Raw genomic sequence first — 16,165 nt, 5'->3', positions numbered from 1 at the left:
ATCTGTGTAGGCCTAATCTAATCACAGGAGCCCTTTAAAAGCAGAGTTTTTTATAGCTAGTAGTAGAAGAGAAAGTGAGAAAGATTGAAAGTGTAAAATGGACACACAATTGCTAGTCTGAAGATGAAAGGGATCATGTGAGAGGAATGTGGGCAACTTTAAGGAGCTAAAAGAGGTCCTCAGCTGACAGCCAGAAAGAAAGCAGGAACCTCAGTCCTACAGCTGCAAGGAACTGTATTCTACAAATACCCCGAGAGAGCTTAGAAACACACTGTCCCCAGAGCATTAAGATAAGAGCTCAGCCCAGCCAAACCTGGAATTTGGTCTTGTGAGACGAAAGTAGAGAATCTAGCCAAGTCCACCCAGACTTCTGATCTACAGAACTGCGAACTAAGAAACGGGTGTTGTCTTAAGACATTAAATTTGTGATAATTTGTTATGCAACAATAAAAACTAATACAGCGGCTTAGGAAAAATTCCGGGTAAGTTGGTATCTGAAAGAATTACAAGCATAAAGAAAAATTAGAAATAAAAAGTCAGACTAATTTTGTAAGTAATAGAAAAGATACCCACTTAAAACTATTTTCATTACTCAACTTCTAATCTAAAATATTTCTGTAAAACAGCAAAGTGCCTAAAAATATAACACCTTGCTTGTAATTCAAAGCATTAATATCAGAAAGTAAATAATTGATTGAGAGGTATTTCTAAAAGAAAAAAAAAGATGAGGAGAAGAAAGATTCTGGTAGCTAACTCCATTTCATCTCCAACTTCGTCGTAGTTTTTAGGAAAAGGACATTCATTCTACTTCTTGTTAAAGAACAATGAGGAAAATTTACATTTTAGCTTTAGTTCCCTCAATAAACCATTAAGATGACAGGACAAGAATCTGGAAAGTGTGTGGGGAGGGTGGAGCCCTGGTGGCACAATGTTAAGAGCTTGACTCAAAAGGTCGGCAGTTCGAGTCCACCAGCCGCTCCTTGGAAACCCTATGAGGTAATTCTACCTGTCCAATAGGGTTGCTATAGGGTCGCTATGAGTCGGAATGGACTCAGTAGCAACAGATTTTGTGTGAGGAAGGTGGTAAACCCACAAGAATAAAGAAATGAAGTATACATTTGGCCTTTACTTTTAATATAAAATATTTCCTTGACAGGTTATTTTCTACTCTAAATTCAAGTACTGTGAAAATCATACAGCAACTATGTAAAAATTAAGTGAAAGGTTGAAAAAATGGCATTTTCTTTGAGGAGAACAGGGAAAATATAAAAGCTTCAGTAGAGGAATAAAACGAATAGGAAAATGCTATTATAAAATATTATAAGAAGAATACTCATAAGAATTATAAGGGCATTAAACTATTACCTTTAAAGAAAGAATCAAATATTAGACACCTCAGAAGGAAACATTTTACTAGCTCTCTGATTCTGATTTTTAAAAATACATTGCATATATAATTGACAGCTACATGACAATGGATAATTGAGACCTGCTAAACCACTTGTCATGAAGTTGATTCCAACTCATGGCAACCTCGTGTGTGTCAGAGTAAAACTGTGCTCCAAAGAGATGTCTATGGCTGGTTTTTTGGAAGTAGACTGTCAGGCCTTTCTTCCGAGGCTTCTCTGGGTGGATTGGAACAGCCAACCTTTTGGTTAGTAGCCAAGTGCATTAATTGTTTAAACCACACAGAGACTCCTGAGACTTGCTAGATTATGAAATTATGCCACTGGTGTCACAGAGACGAATTTCAAGTTTCCTGGAGGGCCTGAACAGTTTTTAAGCTAACACTCCACAAAGGTAAGGTTCAGTGGATTACTGTGCTAATGAAATGAGCTCGACTATAAAATTTTGAGATCTACACAAATGAGAATGTCTTTTAATTTTCACCACCCCAGATGTGCATGAAGTTTCCACTTATCATACAGCTACATTGGTCCCTCACTATGAAGCAGAAGGCTCCAGAGAATTAGAGTAATGAAGGGAAAAGAAAATGACTGTACCCACAACATGGAAAAGAAAATAATAAAAATTTTTAATATCACAGACAGAAAATTTCCATTCATGTGGTTCCAAACAGAAAAAGGCAGACAACTTTCTAGAAGACACAAAATGACCCCTCAGATGATCATAGTGGCGTTGTACCTCTTCCCACCGTAACCGCTCCTGTTTTCTTTCCTTTTCCTTCTGGCTCCTCCTTTGTTAAACTACTTGTTTTCTTTTGCCTCGTTATCTCTTCATTCAGAGCCAGTGAGATTGCTGGAAAAAGTTCGATCTGAACCAGAAAGATCCAAATTCAAATCCCAGCTTTGCAACTTACTCCCTATATGACCTTTAACAAGTTAATTTATTTGGACTTCAGTTTCCTCATCTATAAAATGTATGGTAAGACCTATCTTGCAGGATAATCACGAAGATTTCAGATGACCTGGGCAATTCCATGTGCTTCATAATGGTTAATTATAATTATTATTTTATAATAGTAATTATCAAAATAAATTATTATTATTAACATATACAGGCATATCTCGTTTTACCATGCTTGATTGACTTTATTGCACTTTGCAGCTATTGCAATTTTTACAAATGAAAGGTTTGTGGCAACTCCGCGTCAAGCAAGCCTACCAGCACCATTTTTCCAATGGTATGTGCTCACTTTGAGTCTCTGTGTCACATTTTGGTAATTCTCACAATATTTCAAACTTTTTCATTTATTATTACATCTATTATGGTGATCCATGTTCAGTGATCTTTGATGTTACTATTTTAATTGTTTTGGGGTGCCACGAACCGTGTCCATATAAAACCGCAAACTTAAGCGATAAATGTCGTATGTGCTCTGACTACTCCACCGACCGGCCGTTCCCCCATCTCTCTCCCTCTCCTTCGGCTTCCCTATTCCCTGAGACAAAACAATATCGAAATTAGGGCAATTAATAACCCTACAATGGCCTCTAAGTGTTCAAGTGAAAGGAAGAGTCAGACATCTCTCACTTTAAATCAAAAGCTAGAAATGACTCACTTAGTGAAGAAGGCATGAGGAAAGCCGAGACAGGCCACAAACCAGGCCTCTTGCGCCAAACAGCCAAGTTGTGAATCCAAAGGAAAAGTTCTTGAAGGAAATTAAAAGTGCTACTCCAGTGGAAATAGCAAGAGAACTAGAAGTGGAGCCTGAAGATGTGACTGAATTGCTGCAATCACATGATAAAACTTTAATGGATGAGGAGTTGCTTCTTATGAATGAGCAAAGTGGTTTCTTGAGATGGAATCTATTCCTGGTGAAGATGCTGAGAACACTGCTGAAATCACAACCAAGGATTTAGAATATTACTTAAACTCAGTTGATAAAGCAGCGGTAGCGTTTGAGAGGATTGACTCCAATTTTGAAAGAAGTTCTACTGGGGGTAAAATGTTATCAAACAGCATTGCTTGCTACACAGAAATCTTTCATGAAAGGAAGAGTCAACTGATATGGCAAACTTCATTTTTCTTATTTTAAGAAATTGCCACAGCCACCCCAACCCACAGCAACCACCACCCTGATCAGTCAGCAGCCATCAACATCAAGGCAAGGCCAACCAGCAAAAAGATTGCAATTCACTGAAGGCTCAGATGATGGTTAGCATTTTTTAGCAATAAAGTATTTTTTACTGGGAAACCAAAAAATTTGTGTGACTCCCTTTATTATTTGCTTTATTGTGGTAGTCTGTAACCAAACCCGCAATATCTCTGAGGTATGCCTATATTGCCTTTTGCAGAGGCCCCAGGTGGTGCAAATGGTTAATGCGCTCAGCTGCTAATCGAAAGGTTGGCAGTTCAAGTCCACACAGTGGTGTCTCTGAAGAAAGGCCTGGTGATTTACTTCCAAAAAATTAGCCATTAAAAATGCTACAGAGCACAGCTCTAATCTGACACACATGGGATCGCCATGAGTTGGCATCTACTTGATAGCAACTGGTTTTTACTGGTATTGCCTTTCGCCAGTATGTTCCTATCATTGATAATTCTTACATACTGACCAGTATTTAGCTTTCCCTGTACCATCTGGATGTCTTCTCATCAACTTTTTGAACTAGACACGGCAAATAGTATTGTTTTCCTAATTACAGATGTGTAGTTAAAGCTCAGGGAGGTTGAATGACTTAAAACTGAGTAACAGCAAACAAGGAAATCATACATATCTAGTGTCTCCAGATTGGGTTCTCCTTCTGCCATGCTTCTCTGGTGAGCATTTAGATACTACTCACACAATGGAGTACTCCAAGTTGAGGGAATTTCTAATCTTGCAGTGTATCATACCTAGTATTTAATTTAAGATAAAAGAATGATTTGTATACTCACAGAACCAGGGCTCCTGTTGGCTTGAGCAGGCAGGGCAACAGGTAAGGCTGTAGGGGTAGGAGGGGTTACTGAAATTTCACCAGTTGGGTCTCTAGCAACAAGCATCCTGACCGAATTCCCACAGTTCCTCAGCACTTGTGCAACTTGCTCACTGGTCATTCCCTGCACATTTGTGCCACCAATCTTCAAGATGTGGTCCCCTGTCTGGAGTCTTCCATCCTTTAATCCAAGAAACAAAACAAAATTATTCTAAGAATTCAATGATCTTACTTCACAAGTTAACAACAATTCATCAAGATTTTCAGTTCTTGCAACACGGCAGACAAAGAAACCACCTAAATATGCTGAATAAAATATAATATTTTCAATGAATAGCTGCATTGGCAGCAGAGTAAAGGAATTCCTTGTAGAACAAAAAGACAGGAAGGCTTCATAACCACTAGCATGACTATTATCTGAAAAACAGGAAATAACAAGTGTTGGGGATGATGTGGATAAACTGGAACCCTCATCCATTGTTCGTGAGAATGTAAAATGGTGCAGCCATTGTAAAAGACAATTTGGTGATTACTCAAAAGTTAAACAGAACTACCACATGTCCCAGCAATTCCACTCTTAGGTACAGACCAAAAACAAAGCAGGGATTCAAACAGATACTTGTACACCAATGTTCACCGCAGCATTATTGAAATAGCCAAAAGGTGTAAACAACCCAAGTGCCCAAAACAGAAAATGTGGCATATACATACAATGGAATATTATTCAGCCATAGAGAAATGAAGTTGTCATAGATGCTACAACATGGATGAACCCTGAAAACATTATGCTAAATAAAATACGTCAGACACAAAAGGAAAAATAGTGTGTAAGTCCACTTATACAAAATACTTAGAATAGATGAATATATAAAGACCAAAGTTCATTTGTGGTTCCCAGGGGCTGGGGAGAAAAGGGGAATGGGGAGTTAATTGCTTAAGGGGCACTAAGTTATGTTTACAGTGATGAAAAACTTTTGTAAAGAGTGGTGATGGTTGCACAATATAGTGAATGCAATTAATGTCACTGAATTATATACTTAAAAACGGTTAAAATGGCAAAATTTTTGTTATGTATATTTTACCACAATGATTTTAGACTAATAACAAAAGACAATAGGGTTCAAAATGAGAACAGTAATCAGAATTCTAAATGAGCATTTGTTTGAGGGTTATCAATCCATGCCCAATGGCCTACAGCACGGGTGTTAAGGGCTATGCAAGGAAGAGAACAGAAAGCCCTGGACCTCAAGAAGGGAAGGAGGTCAGGTCAGAAGCCTCCAGCTTCAGAAACTCCAAAAGCCAACAAGCTCAGTGACATGTCTGAAGAACAGCAAGATGCCAACGTGAACAGAATGCACAAAGAGGAGAATAGTCTAAGAAGAGATGAGAGAGTTAACGGAGAGCCAGACAGCGTAGGGCATTTGCTCTGAGAGTAGGAAGGGAAGTCATTGGAGGATTTTGAACAAAAAGATATTATCTGACTTACTTTTAACAAGATCACTCAAGCTTCTGTGCTGAAAATAGACTACAGGAGAGGAAACAATAGAAGTAGAGATATCAGCTGGAAGGCTACAGCAATAATCTAGAAAGAGATAATAATAGTTCGGACTAGGTTAGCAGTTAAGGATGTTGGGAAGTAATATTCTGGATTTATTTTTAATGAACTGTCAACAAGATGTGCTGATAGCTTCTACAAGGGGTGTGAGGGGGAAAAAACGGAATCAAAATTCCCAGTCTGTAGCCTGAGCAACTGGAAAGATAGAGTTGCCAGTAACTGAGATAAAGAAGACTATAGAGTAATAGATGAGCAGGGGTAGAAATCAGGAATTCAGTTTTAGAGATGTTAATTTAGTCTGAAATTCCTACTAGTATTGATATCAGGTGTGCTGCTGGATATACAAATCTGGAGTTCAAGAGTGAGGTCCAGATTACACATTTAAATTTGGGAATCATTAGCATATAGGAGGCATTTAAAGTCATGATTCTGGATAAGTAATGTTCTACCTCTTAAACTGGGTGATATACGCATTGGTGATTATTATTGCTATTATTTAAAATGTGCACATACATTACAAATAGTCCTTTATATGTATATTCCATACACAAAAAAGTTTAAAAACATAATGTATCAAAAAGTGTATCATTCAAAATGTTTATCGTCTTTATTTCTTTGTTAAACTTTTTTTTACTAAATTTGTTTCATCAAAAATGTTAAATTCTCTTTACTTATCTTTATTACAATATATTAAGGATATCATAATTAAACATAGCCAGAGAAGGACAAATTTAAAATAAATTTAAAAAAGCTGAGATTCAGAAAGGTTGACTGAATTCACCAAGGTCAACTCAGATGGCCTATTCTTCTCATTTAGTCCTTTGCCTCATGTTTTGATATTTCCAGAGTGAGAGAGGTTATGTTACTGCAGCAAGTTAATCTCTTATGAATAAAGGCTGCTAGTAAACAGTAAATTTATTGTTTTCCATTTCATCAAGAAATTGCCTATAACTGTCAAAAATCTTAAATAAAATGAAGATGAAAAACATATATTGCAATTGGAAGAGCAGGAGGACAATTAGCCTGAGAATAAGAGCAATGACCCATTGGGTAATGGTTCTAAGCTTCCTATTACTGGTTCCAGGTGCTATTCTCATTTCTTGTAAATTGTAGATAAAACTCAGAAGGAGGAATTAAAAAAAAAACGTCTTAAGACTAAAAAGTCTATTCCCCATTCTTCTTTGCAAGAACCTGACTGAATGAAACAGTTAGGTCAGAAAAAAAAACTATGTGCTTTGTCTGAACTCTGCAGAAGGTGCTACAGGTGACTGGAAGTGGGGAGGAAGAGGTAATAGAAATGCCATTCAATTCATGAAACATTTGGAAAGACTTAGGAAAAGGAAGCAGATCCAATGAAGAAATTATCATTATTGAAAAAGGAAAAAAGTTACTGAATTTCTACTTTAAGTATTGATAAGCAGATATTCTGTTTACATCCAAGCTATAGACTTGAAATAAAGTAATCAACTACTTATGACAAAGTTAAAAGGAGCCTTGGTGATGCAGTGGTTAAGTGCTCCGCTGCTAATCAAAAAGTTAGCAGTTTGAACCCACCAGCCACTCTGCAGAAGAAAGATGTGGCAGTCTGCTTCGGTAAAGATTATGGCCTTGGAAACCCTACAGGGCAGTTCTATTCTGTTCTTTAGGGATGCTGTGAGTCGGAATAGATTCGACAGCAGTGGGTTTAAGACAAAGTTAGTGTTCATGATGAGAAGTAAGGGTAAAGTTGCCTTTGTGAATCAAATCAATCCTGAACAGAATTATGGTCTCACCAAAGAATAAAGAATATGTCTAATAATTGTTTTCATGCCTGGCTTGGCCAAAGCAGGGTATTTCAGCATAAACTATATATTTAAGTTACATCCTAAGTCTTATTTTTTTCCTTTTTTACCTCAACTCTTAATTTAAAATGATGTAGATAATTTGCATCTGTCACTGAAAGTCAAACATTTTCTTCCTTACAGAAAAACAGGTGTTCTAAGGAATTTATAAGTGCAAAAACAGTCATTAATCAGTTTGATAGGAAAGAAACCAAAACGACAGCTAACTAGTCTAAGTCCAGCAGCCCCAAACACTGCATTTTATTGCTATTTTCCGATCGACATTCTCTTTTTATAATCTGTCTACTGTGCAAGAAAACTAAACAGCATAAAGGCCTACCTACTTGTTCTTTGGCACCCTGTTGGCGCAGTGGTTAAGAACAAAGGTTGGCAGTTTGAATCCATCAGCCGCTCCTTGGAAACCCTATGGGGCAGTTCTACTCTGTCCTATAGGATTGCTATGAATCGGAATCGACTTGATAGCAACAGGTTTGGTTTTTTTCTGGGTACTTGTTCTTCAATGGAAATCATAAATGAATGAAAGCTAATAAATACCTATGACAAGATTCAAACACATAGCATGCTAATCAAACATTCAAATATAAAAATTAACCAACAGCAAAAGAAAAAAAAATCATGCATATGGTCATGTGGAAGGCAGAAAACTTAAAACAGCTGATGCAACAAGGTGTCACACTATTATCCTAAAAATACAAACAGTATCATTTATACTGTTAGAAAAAAGAAAAAATATTACTTTGCATTCTAAGTTTTCTGATAGGCTATCATGGGTGAAACCCTCAATTCAAAATATATTTAAAAACCTATAGGAATTCAGGCCTGAGCTACAAAAGAAGTAACGAAATCAAATTTGTTTCTTCAAAAACTAAAAAATGTCACCAAATACTTCTACAATTCAGAAAATGAAATCATTAACTAAGTTATAAACATATTTCAGGCCTGTTCCATCATTGATCTTTAATTAAAAGGCAACATGCCACTGATGGAAAGCAGTGACTTAATAAGAATAATAAACCACTCTCTCTCTAGGAATTTAAAAAAAAAAAAAAAACCCTGTCGCTGTTGAATCGATTCCAACTCACAGCAACCCTATAGGACAGGGTAGAACTGCCCCATAGAGTTTCCAAGGAGCACCTGGAGGATTCAAACTGCTGACCTTTTGGTTAGCAGCCGTAGCACTTAACCACTACACCACTAGGGTTTCCAAGACAGGCACTAAATCCAAGTACACTTAAATGCTTCTTGTTGTTGTTGTTGGGTGCCATCAGTCGATTCCGACTCGTCGCAACCCTAATAGGACAGAGTAGAACTACCCCACAGCGTTTCCAAGGCTGTAATCTTTATGAAGCTGATCACCAGGTCTTTCTCCCATGGAGTGGCTGGTGGGTTCAAACCGCCGACCTTTCGGTTTGCGGCCAAGTGCTTAACCACTACACCAAGGGCTCCTTACACCTATGCTATGCTACTCAAATTCCCACAGAGCCTTCACCAACTGATTACTAAGGATAAGGAAAGCATCTGCTTACAAGATCACTCAGAAAAATTGCCTGGGAATAACCAACTGTCCCACACTGGACCTTGCTTAATCAAAACTAAAAGCCTCTCATTCTCATAACCCACACTCACCCTTCAATCCTTCCTTGGTTCCATTCCTTCTTGATATTAAAGGTTACTAGGAGACAACCCAGGTCATCCAATTTCATCCCAGCTAAAAGGGTTGGGGAGCTGTTGTGGATTGAATTGCATCCCCCCAAAATACGTCATAAATCCTAACCTCCATGCCTGTAGTTATAATCCCATTTGGGAATGGGTTGTCTTTATAATGTTAATAAGGCAGGATTAGTGTAGGGGTGCCTTCAGTCAATCTTACAAAATACAAAAGAAGCAGATTAGGCCAGCAGAGATGGGGGAAGATAGATACCAAACCACATGGAGATCTCCAAGAAACCAGGAAATAGAGGCTGAAGAGACAAGGACCTTCCCCCAGAGCTGACAGAGACAGAAAACCTTCCCCCAGAGCTGGCACCCTGAATTCAGACTTCTGGCCTCCTAAACTGTGAAAAAATAAATTTCTGTTTGTTAAAGCCATCCACTTGTGCTATTTCTGTTACAGTAGCACTAGATAACTAAGACAGGAACTAACAGGCATTGTCCTAAGCACTTTACATTGGTTAACACTTAATTCTCACACAACCTTTTTGTAAGGCATCCAGAGGCTATCGATACAGTAAAGAGTTAACATACCAGGTCTGAGACTGCTATCCTTCACTGAAGACCTGCTTACAAGGTTGGCCCTTAGCTGACATCTGGGAACCCAGATTTTGGGAGGATTCCCACTGTTCCCTGCTAAGAATGGCTCACTGTGCCTATCTAAATTGTGCAAACAATGTGGTTTATGCTGATTACCTGCTTTCCTTCTGGAAGTCTGGAATTTTGGTACAAGCTGGACAGGGTGTGCTTATGTGACCAATCCCCAATAAAAACCCTCAGCAATGAGTCCGTAATGTGCTTCCATGATAGACATTTCACACGTGTTGTCACATTCATTGCTGGAGGGATTAAGAGTGTCTTATTTGTAACTCCACAGGGAGAGGACTCTTAGAAGCTTAAGCCTGGTTTCCTCCAGATGTCAACTCACAAAACTTTTCCCTTTCCTGATTATGCTTTGTATCCTTTTGCAGGAATAAATCTTAGCCATGAGTACAACTATGCTGAGTCCTGAGTCCTCCTAGTAAAACCTGGGAGTGGTCTTGGTAACCCCCAACACATCCCCATTTTGGAAATATGGAATCAGTTCAAGAAGTAATTTGTTCAGGGTTATAGTGGATCCAGGACTCAAGCCTTCATCTGTCTGGCTCTAAAGCTCACACTCTAGGATCCTATATTCTTTCCTTTAAAAAAGGTCTTTTTAGGATGTAAGTTAGTCAAGAAGAATTTCTCCAAATGTAGATAACAGGAGGGGTGTATGCTACCATCTTGTGCCACAGACTAGGGTAACAGGATGCTGCAGCTAAAGTCACTTTGTGAGTTACAGCGTAACATTAAATAGAACCAAGGAGCAAATGAGACAGGCATGAGGAAGGAGATGAATGGGTTATAGCAAGAAGTTTGATGAGAATTTTTCTGCTATTAGCCTCCCCATACTCCCAACAAGAAAGACTAAATAGCTGTGTTGTTTCAAGAGCTTGCTATTCCCTGATGATAGGGGTTTGACTACACCAGGACAGGTGTGCTTCTGGAAAAGGAAAAGTTAGGATCAATGTTGGACAAATAGATTTAAGCAGTTAAGCACTGGCTTCAGCGTCAAACAGGTGTGGGTGCAATCATGAGTTTGTCACTGCCTACCTGTGTGATGTTAGGCAATTTCTTAATGGTTTCCATATCTATAAATTGGGAATAAAATTTATAAGGTTGTTTTGAGAATAACATGAGATAATATATATTAAACAAAGAACAATGCCTGTCATAAGTGCTTTGTTTCTCCATTATCCATTATGAAGCTTTGATGGGCACCCCTGCCCAGCCCCATGCCTTCCTTGATGATCTGAAATAGGCAGGATCTCTTCCAGTAAAGTGTAAAAGTCAGACCTGGGCTGTTCCCAACAGTGCCTCAAAAGAATTAATCTGGGAAATTCTGCACACCAAATTCTCCTTGTGAAAATTCATAATGCACATTAGTATATTAAAAGCTCAGGGAATTCTTACAGTAAAGAAATCTATTTGATTTTGTTTAACCCAGTGTTTTCTAAATTTATTTGACCTCGTGTCTTTTACAATAACCACTCCATTTTGCATTTTGAAAAATGCTACTTCAACAAACAAGCCTACTAAAGTTGTTAAGAGGGTGAGGGAATAGGGAACTGACACCAAAATCTCCAAAATCTCTCATTCTTTTAGAGTAAATTATTTTAAAAAAGAAGAAAAAAAAAACTTAAAGAATATTATCTGTTTTGTGGCGTACAAGTGTTTTGAAGACCCACAGAATAACCACATTTATCTACCTGCTTCAACTCTCTAAATCAGTAGTTCTCAAACTTTTGGATCTCAGAACCTCTTTACAGACTTAAGTTACTGAGAATGGTGGAGTTGGTATTACAAAGGGGCACAAAGAATCTTTTGGGGGTGATGGATAGGTTCATTGTCTTGATTGCAGTGACAGATGATTCACATTATAGGCATATTCAACATTTATCAGACTGCATACATTAAACATGTATAATTGATTGAATGTCAATTATACCTCAGTATAGCTGCAAAAAAATTACTGAGAACATCAGAGAGATTTTATGTGAGTTTTACCTGCCAATATCTACTAATTAGAAGTGAGAACTGAGAAATTTTTAAAAAATATTTCTGTATTAATTCATTTAAGAATAACAAACTCATTTCATGTTAACATAAATAAAATTATTAATTAACAAAACTGTGATATTTTCCAAAACAAAAAAAAATTAGTGAGAATGGTATTAATTTTTATATTTTTGCAAGTATCTTTAATGTTTGCCTTAAAAAAAGAAAGCTAGATTCTCCTATCTGCTTCAGCATCCAATATGTTATGGTATGCTATTTTAGTTAAAATATATAAAGACAATCTGGCTTCAATCAGATATATACCTGGAAAAAGGAAGGGTATTTTAATAGCCCTTTCAGATAATTATAAATATTCTTTTTCATATTACACCAAAACTTGCTAAGTGGTCATTTCTTGGAGATAGCAGCTATGTGGAATCTGAAACTACATGAATAAACTTTTCAGACACTATGTTTCTTAAAATCCATTGGTCTGTTTTGAATTTTGACTGAATCATTTACCCGTATATTATTTTCTCACATTATGCACTGGTCTTCAGAAAATATTTGTTCACAGAGTTATGCAGACCATATAAATAATGACATATTTCATATATCAAAAAATCTTATTAGTTATTATCACCAATGAGCCAATCAGAAAAGTCTAAATATTAGGACGCTGTCAAGCTCATTGCGAAACACAAGTTTTCCAAAATTCTAATTTTTTTTCTTGAAAGCTCAAATTTTATCATTGCAAAGAAGTACCATCAGTTATTTTCCTTGAAGTGACAGGCTCACTTTAATCATTTTCAGGAAAATATCTGCCAAATACTCAAGTCTGAATAACCATACTTTGTCGGTTTTACTTTCAAAAATAAAAATGCTATTCCATAAAACAAAAGCAGCTAATTCATTTCATAAGTGTTTTTCCTCAAGACAACCATCATACTTCAGTACATAGCAGAAGTGCTTTATAATACTCCCCACTTTGTCACAAAATATTGAAAAGACATGCACTCAAAGGTCGAGATTAAATAAAATTAATAATTTTTACTGCATCATAAAAATTTTCCTGAAAATTGTTTTTTTATCTTTTTTGTTGCAAGCACATGGTGAAGAATGCAGTAACTATTAGTACAGTTTGGTGCCACTGTCGTGTTTCATACTAAGGCACCAGCAGTTTTATCTACCACTGCTTTTGCATCATCAGTGCAAATGTCAACACGGTGAAAAGGGGCTAGTAATGTCTGAGAATTATTATAAAAGTTGTTTTACTCTCATGGGCCCCCAGCAAGTGTCTCAGGGAACCATACTTTGAGAAACATTGCTCTAAATAAATATATTTAGATGCTAAAAGACTGCTAGGAATGTTAGTGGCTACACAATGGTGCAAATGGTTAAGGACTCCGCTACTAGCCAAAAGGTCTGGTGGTTCGAACCCATCTAGATGTGCCTCGGAAGACAAGTCTGGAGATCTGCTTCCAAAGGCTCACAGCTTTGAAAATCCTATGGAGCAGTTCTACTCTGCACACATGGGAGCCACCACGAGTCAGAATTGTCTCGACTGTAACTAACAACAACAATTTGTATAAGGTGGAGCAATGTTTATCAGAAATCAAGAGCCACATAATTTATCTCAAAGTGGGATTTGTACAAATTCGTTTCTACTTATTTACATGTTTATTTGAAGAAGTAAATTAATATGTAACTGGACATTAGTCAATGAAATTTACATGTCGTTCTGATTATGGAATAACTAAAATTAAATCTGATTTATCATGGATAGTCTATATAATATGGGCTTATATTTAGTGGCTTCATAACCAAACTTCTAAACACATAGTACTTAGCATTGTCTTCACTATAAAACTAAGCAGAAAGAGTTGATAATGTTTTTTAGTTCCCACTTTCAGTTTAAACATTGTTAACTAGTCATTTGACTTTCAATGCCAGAAAAATTGAATTCAAGTGAAATTTATCACATACAATATCGACAAAAGTTAATCATCACTGTACTTTTGGATTTTTACATTTAGGCTTTTGAAAGATACACTAGTGGAGAATAATATAGATATTCAAGATGCAATACACATTAATGACTTTTTTCAATTAAAAATATTATCCTCTCCTAGAATCAAGAAGTCTATCCATCGCAGAAAAACAATTTTTAAATGTTGATTTAGGAATTTTTTAAAATAAAGCAGAGTGTATATTCACACTTGTGAAATAAGCCATTTTTAAGCTATACTTAAATCCCAGTTATTGAATCATACATCCTAGTAACCCACGTAATAAAATTACATTTCATGCCATACGATTTAAATTCTATAAAACAAAAATGATAATAGAGAAGGTCAACTTACTCGATCTGCTAATCCTCCAGGAACTATAGTCCTCACAACCACACCACTTGATTTTCCTCCAACTATTCCAAAACCTAATCCAGAGCCATCATTAATGAGCTCAACATCTTCAACACGGCCCCAGCGAACCTAGAAATTAATGGCAAGAGTCATAAATGTCAGCAAAACAAAGACTCTTAGCTTTCCAGAGCAGTAATTACTAATTACCAGATATATAATAAATTGAACATTCATGTAATTAACCAAGGCAACTTTCTAGAGGCCAACAGATATATAAATATAATCATATGGTCCCTGCTCTTAAGAATCTTTAAATCCAGTAGAGGACCTAAAACATAAATAATTAAAATACAAGGCAGAATATTGGATCAGAAGATGCTATAGCTCTAAAAGGACAAGAAACATGTCTCATTTCCCACTCTATGCCCAGTACCTAGCATGGTGCCCAGAACATAGTAGGAACTCAATAAATATGTGTTTGCCTGAACTGAAAAAAAAAAAAGAAAATCATAGATATTAAAGCAAATGGAAAATGTAAGGGCAAAGCTGAGCAGAATGGGTCAAACATATGGTCAAAAGAATGGATTTAAGTAGGTAAACAAATGGGAATAATTGAAGGTTTTAGGAGGTAATGACAGGAATAAAGCATGGTTTAGGGAGATTAACCTGACAGCAATGTGAAGAATGAAATGGTGAGAAGGGCATGAGGTGAAGAGACTAATTTAGGAGTCTTTTAAAAGGGAGGTGAAAGGTAGGCCTGACTAAGAATATTAGCAATAGGAACATAGAAATCAGACTGAGAGACATAAGCATTTTTCCTCCATCAGGCTTCCATCAGAAACAAATTAAATTCACATAATCCAACTGCAGAGCAAAACTCTCCCTGTTAAGATCATTAGGGCATACTCTTTTTTTTCCTTTCCAAATAGTTTTTCTATCATACTAAACCGAAAAGTTAGTATGCAATGTTAAAATAACTAGAAATACTAGGAATATTTAATAAATTCATGTCTAGAACAGTATGATAGCAGCTAATATTCAGAGAGTGTTTACTCTGCATCAGGCACTGTGCTAGCGTTTCACATGCATCTCATTTAATCCTCACCATTGCTCGGTAGACATCATTATCAGTCCAAAATTACACACGATGAAAGGAAGGTGTGGAGCAGCGACATAACCTGCCCAGGGTGGCACAGTTAGGAAGTAAAAGAACTGGACTTGAACCCACCCAAGTCTGACTCCTAAACCCTTGTTCTTAACCAGTACGCTAAGCAATTTCTCACTCTGTTCATTCTATTTATTATGTAAATTAGTGCAATAAAAATATTACTGATTACAACAGGGAAAATAGCTACATGTTAATTTGCACTGTGACCTTGTACTGTTCCCAGACTGTCTATTTTTCCTTTTGTCTCAATGAATAAAAGTTAAATAAATCAGCCAGCACTTAGTGTTATAAGAAAATAAGTTTAATTAGCTAGCATTCTGAAGATGCAGGCCAAAATCTGTAAAATGTTATGAAACAAGTTTATGGATTCCCAAACGAGACATATGCTTTTGTTTTTTAAAAATTGTTCAGTATAAACTGTTAAATGAGAAACGATTTTGTTCTGTAAGCCTTCATCTAAAGTGAGAATAGCAGCACAATTGGAAGAGCGTAGTCGACGTCACAGAACTGTGCGTGTAGAAATTTTTGAAATGGTGTATCTTTGGCTATGTATATTTTCACCAAAAAAA

General features: G+C 36.7%; 1 protein-coding gene across 1 annotated transcript in view; it reads right to left on the bottom strand.

Annotated features, from left to right (window-relative positions):
- The window catches only part of PATJ (PATJ crumbs cell polarity complex component), a 431,680-nt gene that overhangs the window by 349,529 nt on the left and 65,986 nt on the right, over positions 1-16,165 (bottom strand). The window contains exons 7-8 of the mRNA XM_023730369.1: positions 14,429-14,557; positions 4,342-4,560 (exon numbers count right to left, since the gene is read on the bottom strand). Of these exons, the coding sequence (XP_023586137.1) occupies positions 4,342-4,560; positions 14,429-14,557 (348 nt within the window). The remainder of the gene's footprint in view (positions 1-4,341; positions 4,561-14,428; positions 14,558-16,165) is intronic.

Source organism: Trichechus manatus, unplaced genomic scaffold (assembly GCF_000243295.1).
Source record: "Trichechus manatus latirostris isolate Lorelei unplaced genomic scaffold, TriManLat1.0 scaffold00003, whole genome shotgun sequence".
In the NCBI taxonomy this organism is placed as follows: domain Eukaryota; kingdom Metazoa; phylum Chordata; class Mammalia; order Sirenia; family Trichechidae; genus Trichechus; species Trichechus manatus.
This window is presented reverse-complemented; position numbering and strand designations above follow the sequence as displayed.